A 19510-nucleotide genomic window follows, 5' to 3' on the forward strand; every position below is an offset into this window, starting at 1 on the left:
AAAAAAAATAGAGTCACCTCTCAACGTCCATCTCAAAACAGATCCGCCCTAGACTACGAGCCTACTATTGCAATTTTAAATTGGTTTTGGTTTCGATGTTCTTAAAATTTGACTCTATTTTCTACTAAAAGTTCTTTGAAATACTCTTCCCAGTCTTCCAGTCTTTCTGTTCGGTATTATGTCTTTAGTCTTTTATTTTCTCAATTTTTTTTTATCAGATTCATTCTCTCTATGCTTCTGGTTCCTCCTAGTTATTCGTTAGCAGTTTGTTTCCCAATACTCGTTCTTCTTATCAGAAAATTTTCTTCGTACGTCCGCTTATTTTTCTTTATATTTTATTTTGTCTTGTAATCATTTGGAACTTAAGGAGCTTAAATATTGTTGGTATAGTTGTCACTTACATTTTCTCTCTTCCTTTACTTCGCCATTCCACTAGTATGGTTTGTTGACCTTGGTTTTTATGTAGTATCCCATAGTTTCAATTATTTCTTTATTTCTCTAACTTTTATAAAATAAAAAATCAGATTTACTAAAAATTATTTTATTCAACAACTTCGTCGATAAAGAAATAGATCTAAACCTTCTCACGATACATGGAGTTATATCCATATCCGGGCGCACCCATTCCAGTTCCATATCCTCCCATTCCAGGTCCATATCCTCCCATTCCAGGTCCATATCCGACCATTCCAGGTCCATATCCGACCATTCCAGGTACATATCCGCCCATTCCAGGTCCGTATCCCATTCCCATTCCAGGTCCGTATCCCATTCCCATTCCAGGTCCATATCCCATTCCCATTCCGTAGGGATAAAGGTCCTTCATTTTTAATTTCTTGTTTGGTGCTGATTCGGTAGGAAGGAACAGGCAGGCAGTTACGAATAGCATTAACAAAGGTACCTGGAAAAGAAAGTTAGATTATTGTATTTGTGTTAGGTTATGTAAGTAAAAATTATTACCAATAGGCTAAACAATATCACACAAGCCATTATACCATTACGGGTTTTCGAAAATGCAGATGAATAACCACGTTTAGGGCAGGCAAATAAGACAAATCCATTACAAATGCATCAAGTGCAAGATTTAATATAAGGTTTGTTCGTAGAACGATCAGCAACCGTTGCCAACCATCAGACGCATGCGTGTTCGTAGTCTACGAACTCTAACTGTTAACTGCGCAGCGCCAACTGTTAACTGCGCATGCGTCTGATGGTTGGCAACGGTTGCTGATCGTTTGGATCGTACTACGAACAAACCTATACTTATGCACCTACAGATAATATACATACAGATAATATAGAGAATATATTACTTAGGTAATAGCCAAAAAAGACTAGAATGGTATCGGAATCATAATAAGCGAAGCTATAGAAAAAAGCGTTACAAATGTGGTCTGACTCAGACCTATGCTACTTTAACACCTACAGGAAAATCCAATCAAAAATCAATATTATACAAGTACTCCAGGGTAATAAGCTAGAAATAGACCATGTTTGGGACACTAAAATATCCAGGTAGCTGACTACTTTTTTAGTTATTGTAGACCTATAGAAAGAAAACCTACCTGTTTCCTGCTTAGAGTTCGCGTCCGTTTTTTAATTATTAACAATATATTGCAAAAATCGCGATTTTTTTGAATTTTTGCACCCCATTCAAAAGCTAAATAGACATAAAATTACAGATTTTTATTTTTAGAATATTAAAAAAACCTTCAAAATGCCGATTTTTGACAGTTAAAAAGTTAATTTGTTTCTACGCAAACTGCAAAATAAGTGAAAATGGTTATTTGTTAATACCCCAGGCTGTGGGTGAAAAGTAAGTCGATTTCAGGATATAATTAAGGAATTTTTGAAACCTATCAGGTGTTGTAAAGGACGATGCCAGGAATAACTTCTACTAAAATGTAACCAAAAATATTGTGCGCTTTTTTTTATTGAGATTTTCATTTGTTAAATTTGCAATTTTTAAAGATTTTTAATTTTGCAGCTTAGGCTATTGATTTTAGAGAAAAACTTTTTAATAGAAAGTTTTAGTAAATTAAAAAAACCTACAATTTGAGGTACGGTAAGTTTAATTTGGTTAACTGGTTACTGCAAAACAGCCTGCGAAAGGTCCAAAATGGCCGTTTTTTACAACTGCATTATTTAATGTACAAATATTTTTTTTTTATTTTTTAAAGCTTTAAAATGAAGATCTTTCAATTCCAAACATAAAAAAATTGTAAAGCCAGATTAACGACTTTGTTGCTTAGATATTATAAATTGTTTATCCCAAGAGGTCAAATGTCGAAGGCTATAACTTTTTGAAAAAAAATCGTAGAGAGTTGGTGAAACATCTAATCTCCTTCTAAAGAGTTATATTTTCATATGCTGATGTAAATAAATGCGTAAAACATTTTTAAAGCTCTAATTTTTGGGTTTGAAAATAAGGGGGCAAAGTTTTGGGGGCAAATTTTTAACTTACAGATTATTGTTGCTGAAGATAAAACGAAGATTTATAAAAAAATAAAAAATGTGTACGACCAACTGAAGCCGAGATAATCTTTGGGTTTTAAAATAAGGGGGCAAATTTCGTTATAAACATTTAGAGCTGAAGCGGCCCTGTACATCCTATGAGTTTCTAAATTACAGATTATTGTTGCTGAAGACAAAACGAAGATTTATAAAAAAATAAAAATTTTCTACAACCAACTGAAGCCGAGATAATTGTTTTTTTTTTAAGTCGTAGTGCCTTTATTTATAACAATTAAGAAATTATTTTACAGTCATTGACTAAAGAAAGACTTATATTATCTTAGAATAAAAATTATTATAAAATATAATTACATTTAATTATTAAAAAAGAATGTGTGTGTACTTTGTACGCACGTAAGAAGTTATACTTCTATTACATGATTATATGATTATAAACGAAATTAATATACTTTTTATTTATATTTTATTTAAATATTAAATTAATTTATACTTACTACTTCTCAAACATTTTTATTAAAACAGTGCCAAAAATTAAAATAATAAAAATATAAAACACACACAAATACATTAAAAATGCCACAAATGATTTCTGAACATTAATTGTCGGAAAAATTTTTAACTAAATACGTATTTTCTGAAAATAAAATTATATAATAAATATACTTACAATCATAAAATGTATAAAAAAAAATAAAAAAATAAAAGTTTCTATTGGGATTCGAACCAACTTACCAAGCGGCTGGTATTTGCGTTGTATTGGGATTCACTCGCATTAAAACTTCGCCACAGAGACAGCTTGTCATTATGTGCGAAGATCGTCTAACTAAACAGATTAACCTTTTGACATTTTTAACTTATGTAAATCAAATTATTTTGATTTTGAATTGAAATGATTTAGAATTGAAAAACGCTGGACGGAAGGGCCGCCCGAGAACTTTATCGTACCGATCTATTATCGTTATCGTACTAGATACTGGCATTCTATAAAAATAACAAAGTTACTCGTTATTTTGATATTTTAGAAACACCTTCTGTACTTGAAATTATTTTACGGTTCTACGCATCATTAATTCCTGCATTTGAGAAAATGTTCGATGCCATATTTCGGGGACACACTATATATGTATAAATTATTGCATAATTCAATAGAATATTAGTCATACTTTCATTTCAAACTAGTTCATTTTTCTGAGAAATTAATAGTTTACAATATTTGCATTTCATTCTATTTCGATTACGCCAGTCAATGCGCGAGATTAAGAACAAGAGATTATCTCCGAATTCCATCCTACTGCATGGATTTTAATGAAATTTTGGGAGTAGCCCAATCTCCTAATTCAAAGTCTATCCTATATACTATGGCGCTTTTATCATGGGGGCGGTTCCCAATTATAGAATGAATTTGATCACATTTTTTACAAAAACCATTCATTTTAAACCCGTTCAACTTTTTGAAAGTAGAAATAACACTATATTAAAAGGTATCGCATTTAAATTATGGTGGACGGGGAGTTAAATGTATATACTTTTAATTTTTCCTTAAAGTACATTAGTCATATATTTTTTGCACCATATCTCGCTTAATTTGTATGTAACCGACATTTAACGGTGCTCGTTTTAAAGGCCTTTTCAAACAATACAAAAGGTGTTGGTAGCATTATACACCTAAAACCTACCGTTGCTCTGTTATTTTAAGTTGAATACACCAATTTGAGCATGCACCAAAAAACAAACTATTTTCACCTACCATATCTCTTTTTGTATTATAAATAGAACATTTACGAAGGAACGAATATCTTTATTATTTATAATTTAAATAATGTTTTATATAGTGTTTTTAGTTCGATGCATAGTTTTTAAGGTATTCACAAAAAATCCGTCCGAAAAGGTGTAATTTTTCAATGAAAATAGCTAATTTTCAACTACGCATAACTCAAAAAGTATTGAGTTCTCAAAAAAAAAAGGTATAGACCAGTTTTTGCTTAGGCATAGGTTCTTTAGCCACTTTCGTGCTTATTTTGACCAACAAATTTTCCACCGCCTTGAAGAAGTGGGAACCGCCCCAAGATAAAAGCGCCATAGTATATAGGGTAGATTTTGTTTCTTGAGCTATTCCCTACTTACTGTGAAAATATCAAGTACATCAATGTAGTAGGATGGAATTCGGAGCCAAATACCCTCATTGACTGCCCTACAATAATGCTCTGCTATGATCGCGTGAGAGAGGACACACATAAGATTATAGCAAAATTTCTATTTACCGTAACTTTTCGAGTTTTTGAGCTACAGCAATGAATTTTATGTCATTTGAAAGATAATTTTGCATTCTTTCAAAATGTGTAAAAATGTATAGAGCATATCTAAAAAATTAAGATTTTTTATTTATTTCCGGTTCAACCGGAAGCCATATTTTTGGTAAAATTTATTGTGATAATAGATAATAAAGTACCATATACGTCTGCAAAATTTCAAATTTAAGTTTCTATTATGAAGGAAGTTACGGGCACTTCAATCTTTTTTTATAAAAAAATCATAACTCCCCTCCTATGAGGAGTTAAGAAATCTGACTAATGTCATTCAATTTACCGATAGGGTATCAAAAACATGTCAAAAAATAAAAAAATTCCTTGGAGCCATTTTTGAGAAAATCGAGTTCAAATTTATGTCAAATTTTGACCCCTTAAATATAGGCAACCCCTAACTTTTTCTGAAAAACAATAACATCCTTCTTATAGTGCCATCTTTAAGCTATATAACGCCGTTTTCAAATTAAACTTATCTTAAAGAAGTTTTTAGATAGGTAGGGAAATGTGTCGGGTGGGCGGTTGGCCATGTTGGCCGCCATTTTGAATTTGGAGATGTCAAATTCCGTATTTTTATTTACCTATTGATGAGCTTACTTTGAGTTGAATTTCATCCATTTCGGTAAAAATTTGCAAAAATGGACACTAATGCCTGGTTGCACCAACAGATCTTAAGCTCCACCTTAGCTAAGCTCTACTTATAGATAGGGCCTTCTTGAGTATTACTTACGTTGCACCATAATTTTAGATTCTTACCTTATTATCAATTATATATATTATTATATTATGGTATTCTTATTGTAATATATTATAATTATATTATATTAATTCTTATGATATTCTCGACTTAAGCTTAAGATCTGTTGGTGCAACCGGGCATAAATAACCCCCCTATTTCGGCCCCCCTTTGAGAGGTTTTTTTTTAAGCTTAGTTTCTCGACAAAATTCTCTTAAACTTACTCATACCGAATTTCATCAAAATCGGACCGGTAGTTTTTGCTGGGCGGTGGCGACATACGTACGTACATACTTCCGACATGTTTTTTTTATTTGCTTTTTAGACTCAGGGGGACTCAAAACGTCGAAAAAAAGTGAAATCTGAAAAATTTTTTTTTGCACGATCCTATAACTTTATCTATTATACTATACTACGTATATAGTACGATAAAGTAAAAATACAACAAAACATAGAGTAAGAAAACAATATATTAGGTGAATATTGATAGAAATTTTGATGGTAATCAAATTATGTAAAGAAAAGTATTACATACTACTTACGTATTTTGGTAGGTTCAAGGTAGGTATCGGAGCCCGTATAACGACTAATAAATTTCGCAATCACTTGCGTCGTGCAAAGTGGCTATGTTCAAATATCATAACAAAATTTGATCAACTATTTATAAAACACTTACCAGTGAAAGATTCTTTAGCTTTGAATAAGCGAGATCTGCGGCACTCATACTAGTCACAGTTTGATGAGCTTTCACATTGGCATGCAACAATCATCTCTTCTATGTAAATAAGTCCAAAAATATAATATGAAAACTATTTAAAAAGACAGTATAACCATTAACTAACTTTTTGTTTGTTGTTTCTTTTCCTACAAATTTTAAAACGCAACAAGCATACATTATAACCAAACCACAGTCCTACAGCTGTGCCACAGCTGCCATATTGGATAATTTTTGTCATGTCATTTGAACATCCAATCAGAACAAAGTTATAATGCGCGTGCGCCCGGTCGCTAGGTTTTACCATATAAAATTTCACCGTCATTACGCCCGTAAAGAAGTATAACTTCAAAAATTATTTTTAAAATCGGTGCTTTTGCGAGCGGCCGAATTTTGCAAATCGCCCGGTTTGCTTCAAATCCGCGCGGTCTGAAAATTTTTACGTAACTTGTATTAAATTTTGACAGAAAACAATTTAATAATATTACCATTATAATATACAGTCTATTTACCACTGTATTTGTTTTTCTTGATAAACTTTTATATGTGAAATTTCATTTCTGAAGAAATAATATTACAAAAATGATACATATTATATGTGAAATATATAACTATATTTTTAATATTTTCATTGTTATATAAATATAATAATAATGTTACTTCTTACTATAATATACAATATAAAACTTTTTCTTCTTGTAGTGACTATTCTTTTTGGATTTCACATATAAAAGTTTATCAAGAAAAACAAATACAGTGGTAAATAGACTGTATATTATAATTCTAATATTATTAAATTGTTTTCTGTCAAAATTTAATACAAAAGAGTTACGTAAAAAGTTACGTAAAAATTCTCGAGCGCGCGGATTTGAAGCGAGCCGGGCGATTTGCAAAATTCGGCCGCTTGCAAAAGCATCGATATAAAAAATAATTTTTAATAATTAACTGTAATTATAGTTTATAACAATTTTTATTTTAAGATAATATATGTCTTTCTTTAGTCAATGACTGTAAAATAATGTCTTAATTGTTATAAATAAAGGCACTACGATTTAAGAAAAAAAAAACAATTATCTCGGCTTCAGTTGGTTGTAGAAAATTTTAACTTTTTTTATGAATCTTCGTTTCGTCTTCAGCAACAATAATCTGTAAGTTAGAAACTCTTAGGATATACAGGGCCGCTTCAGCTTTAAATATTTTTAACGAAATTTGCCCCCTTATTTTCAAACCCAAAAATTATCTCGGCTTCAGTTGGTCGTAGAAATTTTTTATTTTTTTATAATTGTTTTCATCTTCAGCAACAATAATCTGTAAGTTAAAAACTCATAGAATGTACAGGGCCGCTTCAGCTCTAAATATTTATAACGACATTTGCCCTCTTATTTTCAAACCCAAAAATTAGAGGTTTAAAAATATTTTACGCATTTATTTACATCAGAATATGAAAATATAACTCTTTAGAAGGAAATTGGATGTTTCACCAACTCTCTACGATTTTTTTCAAAAAGTTATAGCCTTCGACATTTGACCTCTTGGGATAAACAATTTATAATATCTAAGCAACAAATTCGTTATTCTGGCTTTACAATTTTTTTTATGTTTGGAAAAAGACAGATCTTCATTTTAAAGCTTTAAAAAATAAAAAAATATATTTGTACAATAAATAATGCAATTGTAAAAAACGGCCATTTTGGACTTTTCGCAAGCTGTTTTGCAATAACCAATTAACGAAATTAAACTTACCTTAGCTCAAATTGTAGGTTTTTTAATTTACTATAATTTTCTATTAAAAAGTTTTTCTCTAAAATCAATATCCTAAGCTACAAGATTAAAAATCATTAAAAATTGCAAATTTAACAAATGAAAATCGCAATAAAAAAAGCGCACAATATTTTTGGTTACATTTTAGTAGAAGTTATTCCTGGCATCGTCCTTTACAACACCTGGTAGGTTTCAAAAATTCCTGAATTATATCACGTTTTTTCACCCACAGCCTGGGGTATAATAACTTTTACCAAGAGTCCAGGAACCGAAGCATTTCACCTTGCAATTTTTACAGAATGGATCGATTTGCTTGAAAATTTAAGAATAAGTAGTGGATAGTTCAAGGATCAAAATCTATATGATGCCGAAAGGCGCTTTTACCATGGGGTCGGTTGCCACCCCATCTTAGGGGTGGAAATTTTTTATTATATTTTGACTGCGAAAGTTGATAAAAACATTCATTCTAAGCAAAAAATGTTCTATACATTTTTTTGATAAAATTAATACTTTTCGATTTATTCGCTATCGAAAATGTTAGTTTTATATAGAAAAAATCAATATTTTTCGATATATACTCTTATATATACTATTTACCATTCACTCAATTTTTACCGTAGAAAAAATTTTTTCAAACCAAGTTCTTGGGAATTAAATAACCAATAATTTCATATAAAAACATTTTTTCGTATATCTGATGCTAATCTTTCTATTTTGAAGAAAACGGCATTTTTTTACCAAACTACAAAAAGTCGTTATTCGCTTTTAACTCTAGTTTTTTAAAAACTAATCATTCTGGGCCAGTCAAACTTTTAAAATCTATTAATAATACATAAATAAAGAAGAATTAATAAGGCCAATGACTAAAAGCAAAGCTACCTTACATTATTATGCTTCCAATTAGATTTCTTTTTTTTTTCGAAAAAAATATATTGATTTTTTAACCGTAGCCTTTTTAATTTTTATCTTAGAAAGTTTCTTAAAAAATAATTTTGTAGGTTTTTACAAGATCTATAAGACTGTTAATACCAAATCCTTTTAAAATACTCAGTCGCAAAAAGTGGTGACTTTGAAAAGGTTGGTAAAGGTGATTTTTGCATGTTATTACAAGGTTTAATTGTCAATATCTCACTCAATTTTTAACGTAGAGAAAATTTTTGCAAACCATGTTCTTGGGAATTAAATAAGCTACAATTTAATATTTAAATATTTTTTTGTATCTTTGATGATAATCTTTCTATTCTGAAGAAAAAGGAATTTTTTACCAAACTTCAAAAATTCGATATTTGCTTTTGACTCCATTTTTTTTAAAACTAATCATTCTAAACCAGTTAAACTTCTAGAACCTATTAATAATACATAAGTAAAGAAGACGAAATAAGGCCAATGACTAATTTTAATCAGGGTGGTGATTAGGGGTTTGCTTTCGATCACTTTTTCGCTAAAAAATATAGGGTCTGACATTCTTTTCATTATAAGCCACCTGCTTTTTGAGCTAAAGACTTTTTTTATTTCTGAAGATAGATATTTTTAAATACTTCAAATTAGTTTAAACAAGTGATCCTCGAAAAATACATAGTTTTCCCGTCTTTTGACTTTGAAACTACAATATTTAGCATTTGCCGAAGAAGACCTAACATATAATAAAGTATAGCTCGATTACTATTGGTCTTAAAGAAAATTTAAAAAAACGGTTTTGTTGATTTTTTCAAAAGGTACATTTTTGTTAAGCAAAGTTGTTTTGATAAAGCAAAAACTTTTTGAGTTATTTGCATAAAACTGATTAAAAACATTAATTTTTTTAATATACAACTAACACTTTCGATAGCGAATAAATAGAAAACTATTAATTTTATCAAAAAAATATATAGAACATTTTTTGCTTATAATGAATGTTTTTACCAACTTTTGCGGTTAAAATATAATAAAAAATTTTCACCCCCGACATGGGGTGGCAACCACTCCCATGGTAAAAGCGCCTTTTGGCATCATATAGATTTTGATCCTTGGACTATCCACTACTTATTCTCAAATTTTCAAGCAAATCGATCCATTCTGTAAAGATTGCGAGGTTTTATCCTATTTTAAGCTTCATTACTTGGACTACAAAACTATCTTAGAACCTTAGTATTTCACCCAAAGTTGGGTATACGGGTACTTAACAAACCCTCAAAATTTGAGACCGATCCATTAATTAGTTTAAGAGTTATTCTAATTGTTTATCCCAGAGACCTTTATTTTGCAATAACATAAGATAGAAAATAATAGAGATAGGGCAATTCTGCGTATGCCAAATGAAAGTAGAAAACTCATGCTATCAAAATGTACTAAAAAAGATAAAAAATTATCAGTAGTACTTGCACAAGAGCTCTAAAATTATTGAATTTTTCCCGAGTGACATTTTGACAGTTTTAATTTCTCGAGCCAAAGGCGAGTGAAATTATGTCAAAGTGTCACGAGGGCAAAAATTCTATATTAATTTTAGAGATCGAGTGCAATTTATTGCGATTATTTCATGAATAAAACTGTTCAAAACCAAAATTTTTATTGTAGTTTCTTATGTAAGTACAAATTAGTACAATTAAACAAACAGTTGTTATAAATATTAATTTGACGGTTGAAAGTCATCACTTTTATAATTTTTAAAACATTAATTGTCATTAATATCACTGAATGTATTTTTTCGTAGCAACGAAGGGCATCTGACGTAATATACTTGACGACGGGAAGTTATCAAAAATTAGCAGTAGTAATTGCACAAGAGCTCTAAAATTATTGAATTTTTCCCGAGTGTCACTTTGACAGTTTTAATTTCACGAGCTGAAGGCGAGTGAAATTATTTCAAAGTGTCACGAGGGCAAAAATTATATATTAATTTTAGAGATCGAGTGCAATTTCTTGCGATTATTTCATGAATAAAACTGTTCAATATCAAAATTTTATTGTAATTTATTTATGTAAGTACAAGTTAGTACAATTAAACACACAGTTGTTATAAATATTTCACGGTTGAAAGTCATCACTTTTATAATTTTTAAAGCATTAATTGTCATTAATGTCACTGAATCTATTTTTTCGTAGCAACGAAGGGCATCTGACGCAATATACTTGACGACGGGAAATTATCAAAAATTATCGATTTAATTTAGATTTCTGTAGCTTTCTATTGGTCAGAATCTCCTATGAATGAAATAATCGGGTATAATATCACAAGAGAGTGAGAATAAATTGAAAATAATGCGACAGTTTTTCGAAAATTTGTTGTCTGTTGCCCGCAGGGCTCGAGTGGCTATTGCCCAATGACAACCAAATTTGAGTAAAAATGAAGCATTATTTTCTTATTTATTCTTACTGTCGTGTGATACTCGTAAGATTATTTTTTAATACGTATATTATGGAGATTTTCTTAAATGTGACAGTTGTCAAAACTAGTAAACTGGTTGCCATTAAACAGAAACAATCTACTTAAAACAATTCTATCGGGAATTTTCTACAGTAGATAATTCTCAGTATAATTTTGATCTGATTGGACAGAATTAAACACGTGATCAAATATTTTACTATACGATTGGAAGTTAAAATCATCAAAAAATAATCGATTTAATTTAGATTTCTGCAGCTTTCTATTGGTCAGAATCTCCTATGAATGAAATAATCTAATATAGTCAAAAATCCTAATGCCAAATTTGTGAAATTTTGTAGTTTACAAACATTTAGAATAACTTTAAAAATATTGTGCGTAGAAAAAATCATTTTACATATTAGAAAATCTGGTATTTTACACGAATTTTTAAAAATACAGTTCAATTGGTGACTAGTCGTGGTAAGTGAAGGGGGAGCTGGGAGCCGACAAATGCACGAGTACAAAAACTAAAAAAGGCAACTTAAAACTACTATAATTTTCTATATATCGGGATGTACTGAATATATTTTGATCGTTCTTTTTTTTAATTCGTATGTAATTTTTCTGTACATTACAAATATGCAATTTGTCTAGACATTTATTAATTAATAAACAGTCTAATTTGTTTAAACCATTTTTGAAAAAATAATTTTTTCCCAAAAAATCCATGATTTTAATTATACTATCGTTATTAATCCTAGAAAAAGTTAAGGTTTTATTTATTAAAGTGCACTTTAACTTCTTCTATGATCATTAATGTTCCAAGATTAAAAAAATAAATTTTTGTAAAAAAAATATTTTTCAAGAATGGTTTAAACAAATTAGACTGTTTATTGATTAATAAATTTATAAACAAATTGCATATTTGTAATGTACGTAGAAATTACATACAAATTTAAAAAAGAAAGATCAAAATCCATTGAGTTGATCCGGAGATACAGAAAATTATATTCGTTTGAAATTGCTTTTTCGGTATTTTAACTCGGTGGATTTGTAGGTTCCCCCTAGTAATCGTTTGAACTACATTTTTGAAAAATCGTAGAGGGTGCTGTGAAGATACAATATTTGTGCAAATTTTTTAAGAAAAAACACAAATCCCATTCTTTAAAATGCCATTAATGAGATTCCTGAATTATTATAAACAAATTAGCTGTGAATTAAAAAAACATATGGCTAACTTTATCCCAAATGAACCCAGGCTAAATTTTTTTATTTGAAAATTCGTGTTAAAATACTATCTTTTCGAATGTATAAAAAGATTGTTTCTACGGATAACATTTTTAAAGTTATTCTAAATGTTTATAAACTACAAAATTTCAAAAATTTGGCATTAAGTTTTTGACTATATTAATTATTTTTTATCTTTTTTTAATACATTTTGATACTATCACTCTTATACTTTCATTTGCATACTCAGAATTGCCCTATCTTCATTATTTTCTGTCTTATATTATTTCAAAATAAAGGGATCTGGAATATACAAATAGAATAACTCTTAAACTAACTAATGGATCGGTCTCAAATTTTGAAGGTTTGTTAAGTATGCCAATACCCACTTTGGGTGAAACACTAAAGGTCTAAGGTAGTTTTAGTAAAAGTTTATACAAATAACGATTTTTACTTATTTTGCAGTTTGCGTAGCAACAAATTAACCTTTTAACTTTCAAATATCGGCATTTTGAAGGTTTTTCAATGTTCTAAAAAACTGAATTTTGTAATTTTATGTCAACTATTTAGCTTTTGAATGGAGTGGAAAAAACCGAAAAAATCTGAAAATTTATTTATAATTCACATTTTTAAGTAGCCACATCTCGAAAAAAGGTAGCTTATCCAAAAAATACTAAGAGACAAAAAAATTTTAATAACACTGTGTTCAACTAATGATACCACAATAATAGTTTAATGGAACATACACAAAAATTTGGGATGTTTAAAGGAACAGAACTCCCATAATATATTTATGTAAAAATATTGAAGATAAAAACTGGTTTATCGAAAAAATACTAAAAAGAAAAAAGTTTTAAAAACATTGTGTTTAACTAATGGTACCACAATAATAATTTAATTGGAAAGTACACAAAAGTTTATGGGGGGGGGGGGTTACGGGAACAAAACCCCATAACATAAAAGTTTTATGGGGTGTACAAATTTCACTGTTATTTTCCTTGGATGGTTCCTACTCCTAGCATAAGAATACCACATGTCCATTTTCAATAAAAAATCACTAATAGTTTTCGATATATTAAAAAAAAATCGATTTTCATTTTATAAATTCAACGGGCTGTAACTTTTTTACGTGCACATTTGTACTAAGGTAAGTTAGGTTCAATCGAACTATTTTTGGTCCTAGAATATGTGATTTGATTTATGACCTGTGTTTTTATTACACCTGGTATAATGATTCAAAGATACCAAAATAGCATTAAGTGCAAAAACTTTTCCCGCTGCAGATGTTCCCAGTTTCCACCGATTACACCATACTTGTAGCCAAATTTAAAAATACATAGAGCAAAAAGATCCAAAACAAAAAATAACCAAAACCAGACATGAATTTACTAAAGAGACAAGAAATGGAGCAAAACGAAAATCATCAGAGATTTTTTATTATCTCCAGAACGCTTCTATTTAGAAAAACTAAAACTGGTAAAAAATACGATTATTTATCTTCCAGAGGTAAATCGATTCCATCAATTGCGAATTTCTAGTTCCGATCATAGGTGTCCGTTTTGGGTAGGACTACGGATATATTTTATCGTTTAACATTTTTGTCTCTAACTTTTAAGCGTTTTTGACACTGAGTTACTATATTGTAAGGTACCTATTCCAGTTCTAAAAGATAGTTTTAATAATTTTACTCGGTAAGATGCACTGTTTTCTAGAAAACTCAATTTGAAAATTTTTCGTTTTTTGAATTTGAAAAAAATTTGAAAAAAGTTTTCCCCAAAAACGGTGTATTTTAGCCACTTAAAACAAGAGTAACTTTTAGTAATACCAGGATACCCAATAATTTGATAATATAGTGTCAAAAATGCTTAAAAATTAATGACAGAAACGTTGCGATAAAATCACCAACAACCTATCCAAAACGGACGCATATGGCCGGTACTAGAAATTCGCAATTAATGAAATCGATTCATCTCTTAAACGTACCAGTTTTTGTTTTCCTATTTTTTTTTTCAAATTCGAAAACCGAAAAAACGAAAAATTCTCAAATCGATTTTTCTAGAAAACCGTGTGTCCTACCGACTTAAAGCAAGAGTGCCTTTTAGAACTATAATACTACACAATTTAGTAATACAGTATCCAAAATGCTTAAAAGTTAGAGACAAAAAAGTTATGCGATAAAATAACAGTTGCCCTACCCAAAACGAACGCCTATGACCGGCACTAGAAATTCGCAATTCGAATCGAATCGATTTATCTCTTGAAGATAAATGGGCGTAACAGTTTTCGTTTCTCTAAATGAGGGGTGGCCAACTTAATCGGACTCGGGATCTACTGTCTGTCTTTCTAATTCTGTGCGATCTACCAACTAGGAAATTTTTAACTGTACTGGCGAGCAGTAAAACTTTTACTCCAAAATTTTAACGTTAAAAGTGAATAGAGAGATTTTGCACCTCTTATTTTGCAATTCCGTTATGGTTATCGTTATACTACGTCTGCGCAGTAGCGAATATATGATCCGTTATCCTTATTAAACATAAGAGATTTAAAGTAGGTTTAAACCATAAAGGTTTAAAGTAGTGCTTATCGTTATCGTTATAGTCATGGTTAAATTGCTTTGTTGCCAGAATGTAAAAAAATCAGTAAAATTATATTTACATAGATTCTAATTTTGATACATATAAATTAAAATATCAAAAACTGTTCAAGTATATGCTTAAAATTACAATAACGTTGTGAAGTGAGGTTATGTTTAAATAACGGTAACGATGAAACGAAAAACCTACTTGACAGGCTGCAAAAACTCTGCTTTTTAACGTTGCCGTAATCGTTATGCTTAATAAAGTTAACCATAGCGGAGTCAAAATCAGCGGTTATTTTAAGAGGTGCAAAATCTCAGAGTCGCTCACTATATCTCATAAAATCAATCACTGATTCTGAAAAACTAATTATCAGCTTTCGAGATCTGAAAGAATTTTTAATGTAAGTAAAACCGATTCAGAAATTTAATTCGGATTTGAACGCCAAAATTCTGGATGTATTAGTGTTTATTAGTAATACCTAAATAAAACAAAAAATTGAACAGAATTGAAAAAGAACCATCTGAAGAAATGGAAATAAAGAGAACCTCTATTATTTAACGCTTATTCTGAAGAGGTAATTCGAGAAACTCTGGAAGACGAAACAGTCGGCATAAGAGTAAATGGAGTCTTAGAAAACATCAAATATGCAAATGATACATTAATAATAGCCGATAGTTTACAAGACCTGGAAAGACTCATGAGTAAAATAGTAAGGTGTAGTAGGGAGTACGGACTCTCTCTAAATATCAAAAAGACGAAGTTTATGAAAATTAGTAAAAACAACCATAATACTAACAAAATCTTGATAGTAGAGGGCCAGCAGATCGAAAGAGTAAAAAAGTACACTTACCTAGGAACACTTATAACAGAAAATAATGACTACACTGCAGAAATCAAAGTCAGAAACGAAAAAGTAAGTTCTAATTTTATGAAATGAAAAAGGTCCTATGTCGCAAAGAACACATAAAACACGCTGTATTTTCCTATCACCGTGTCACAAAGAAAATTGCCCAGCGCCAGCGCAAATACATGTAATAATAATTATTACATGTACTTGCGCTGGCCAATTTTTTGAGTGACACGGTGACAGGAAAATACAGCGTGTTGTATATGTTCGTTCATGGGTATTCTTTCATTTTTCCTACTGTATGTATTGTTTATATGATCTGTAAGTTTGACCGGTTCAAAGTTTTTATTTTTGAAAAAAATGGTTTTTTATTTTTTAGTAGGAAAGGGTTTTTTTATTTTGGAAAAATTCCTTTTTCAAAATAACTTAAAAGTATTAGTGATACAAAAAATCTCAAATAGTAAAGAAATGTAGGTTTTGCTTTTATAAATATTATGGTTTTATTTTGTTATTGTAATATTTTAATAATTTGTAATATGTATTTTAATATTATATAAATATTATAACACAAAAATTGGTTAAGATATATGGCTGTTCAAAATATGCATACACTCGTGATTAGTGACTCGTTCAAAAATAAGATCTTTGGACCAGTGAAACTTACAGATCATATAAAAAAAACTTAAGTAATTTGTAAAACGGTAATGACTAGTTTAATTTGGGGTGCTAAAGAGGGGGAGACTTTCACGATTTTTTACCAAAATAAGAAGTTAACTTTATTTTGAGTGTAATTCGCTTAGTTTTGATGCTAGAAACTTTTATAAAAAAATAAAGATAAAGCTTTTTAAAAGTTTTTAAAAAAGTTTCAATGAGTTTTTCCCGAAATGTGCTTAATTTTTTTGGTTATTTCACGTTTAATTATTCGATTTGAAATTTGAAGAATAAGAAGAATTTTTCATAAGTCACAACTTTGTTTTTACTGGGTCGATAGACATCATTTTTTTATAAGCTACATTTTTGCTAAGAATATTTTTCAGATCAAATTCTTTTTGAGTTATTTGCGAAAAACCGCTTGAAAACTTGCCTTTCTTGTTGAAAAATAGACATTTTCACTCGCAAATAATTTAAAAAGTATTGACTTGATCACTTTGGTGGGGACACTGAAAATTACACGGAATCTCCGTATTTCACGGCCATTTACTAGGCTAGGGGGGGGGGCGACGGAGTTTGTTACGCCACTGATGAGAAGAATAGGTAAAGAGAAGGAAGTTGAACTTAAAATTAAAGAAAGAAAGCTGCAGTATCTCGGACATGTGATGCGCGGCGAGATGTATAGCATCCTCCGACTCATAATGCAAGGAAAAATAGATGGCAAAAGAAGCATCGGAAGAAGAGAAATTTCATGGCTGAAGAATCTGAGAGAATGGTTTGGATGTAGCCCAAAACAACTATTTAAAGCTACTGCCTCAAAAATTAAAATAGCTATGATGATTGCCAACCTCCGTAGCGGAGATGGCACCTGAAGAAGAAGAAGAAATAAAACAAAAGTGGAAATTCTTATTTATTTATATTTCTAACTTTAAATTAGAAAAAAAATTAATGTGAGACTTGCGTTTGAACAGTTTTTGCTAGGTTCTTAAAGTCTGGCCTGTAGTCGTAAATGGCCAACGTTAAAGAATCCAACGTATGAGGAACAGTCAATCTGGAACGCTGTTTCATGTTGAAAACGTTGATTGACATAAATAGGTGGAACCAAAGCATGAATGCAGTTGTTCAGCACATTTTTTTTTAATTTGGATATTTGTCATTGCACACCAATATATTATAAGGAACCGATAATTTTTTCCTTGTCCGCGATCGACTGACCTAGGGGCCGCGATCGACGGGTTGGCCTCCCCTGCTCTAAATAGAAACGTGCTGGAGGTATTTAAAAAAACTAATTACAAGACGCCATCTTTAAAGGACTCTAGCTCACTTGTTAGGAAGCAATTAGGTGAATTGGGTTAAAGGTAAATTGTCTTAAAATTATTTGAGGAATCTCCGGTCTTCGTTTGTCGGGAGAGTTTCTGAACACCCTGTATAGTGCAAAGAAAAATGCTTTGAAAGCCAAAACAGGCAAAACCACAATTATATATGTAGGGTTAACGAAAATATCAATAAAATTAATCAAAACAAAAATGGAAAGCTCTGACCTTAAGGGGGTAGGCGCAAAATTTCGGCTCCAATGCTTTTTAAATGCATTCATTTTTTTTCGAATCCTGAGAAAACTAGTACCTAAGTATTTTTGAAGAATTTAAACGCAGAATGAAAGATTACGTTATTACCGAGAGCCTGGTAGAGCTTGAAAACTATTAGGTATATTTTAATAAGTTACAGGGGTGACAAAAAAAGGAAAAATTTAGTGTGATTTATAATTTCAAATATCGCATTCAAAAGAAACTTTTTGTTTATTCAGCCCTTGGTTATAATGTAAGCTTTCATTTGTTCATTTGTGTTTAAATTTTTCAAAAATATTTATTATATTTTATAGGATTCGAAAAAATGAATGCATTTAAAAAGCATTGGAGCCGAAATTTTGCGCATACGCCCTTAATAACAGTATTAAAATGCAAAAATAATGATCAAACAAAGGAAATAGTAGAACAAAATTAACAATATAGATCAATGATTGTAGGTACTTTTAAGAATATAAGAAATCTACAATAAAAACTATAGTTGCTATACAAAAACTTACCAAAAATTTGGACATGATGGATGTTGACTGGCACGTAGTTCTATCACTAATGATATTGATATCTCTGTTCTTTGGTTTTTGACTAAGGCGATTTTAACGACTCTATGCTAGATATATATATTGGTTTTTATAACGACAGGAAATACAGGCCGATAATGATTTTCCAAAAACGCCCAAGTAAAAAATGAATGACTAAATTAAAAATCCTAAAAAATGACTTGTAATTGATAAAAGAAGAATGCAGCTTTTGTTCGATTCTAGTTTTTATCAGTATCAAAGTTTTTTCGGAAATACCAAGAAATTTTTATGCAATTAGTATTTTTTTAGTTGACTATTTCACTAGACTGTTTTTAACTGATAAAACGGCGACGTGAAATCTCAGCGACAAAATTATGACAGATAATAAATAAAGATAAATAAATAAAGAAATAAAGATTATATTTCGTTGATATGGTGCAGTCTTCACCGATTTCACCAACGATACCTAATAGCCTAAGAGCTGTGAGACATTTTTGAGTAGGTATTTTAGGCAACCTGAAATTTTTTCAGGTGACTCTTCCATGATAACCTAAAACAAAAATGCCGGTCTGGCTGGAGGGTAGCGGTTATTTTCCCCAAAAATCCCCCCCAAAGTTAAAAAAAAAGGGTAAACATTGTTATTACAAAAAATATCATTGACGTGACTTTAAAGTAAATTTAAATATTCAAATATAAAGAAAATAAACAGGCCAGGCGAATTGAGGGCGATTTTAACTCTGCAAGATACTTGCATGGGCGTCCCAGGATTATT

At 30.2% G+C, this 19510-nt stretch overlaps 1 protein-coding gene across 1 annotated transcript; it reads right to left on the bottom strand.

Annotated features, from left to right (window-relative positions):
• Positions 1-525: 525 nt before the first annotated feature.
• Positions 526-19055, bottom strand: LOC126889280 (keratin-associated protein 19-2-like). Its single transcript, XM_050657399.1, has 2 exons — positions 18721-19055; positions 526-901 (listed from the first exon to the last, which is right to left on the bottom strand). The coding sequence occupies exons 1-2, from the start codon at positions 18733-18735 to the stop codon at positions 575-577; spliced, it is 342 nt and encodes a 113-aa protein (XP_050513356.1). The 5' UTR covers positions 18736-19055; the 3' UTR covers positions 526-574.
• Between the last annotated feature and the right edge of the window lie 455 nt (positions 19056-19510).

This window comes from Diabrotica virgifera, chromosome 8 (genome assembly GCF_917563875.1).
Source record: "Diabrotica virgifera virgifera chromosome 8, PGI_DIABVI_V3a".
NCBI lineage: Eukaryota > Metazoa > Arthropoda > Insecta > Coleoptera > Chrysomelidae > Diabrotica > Diabrotica virgifera.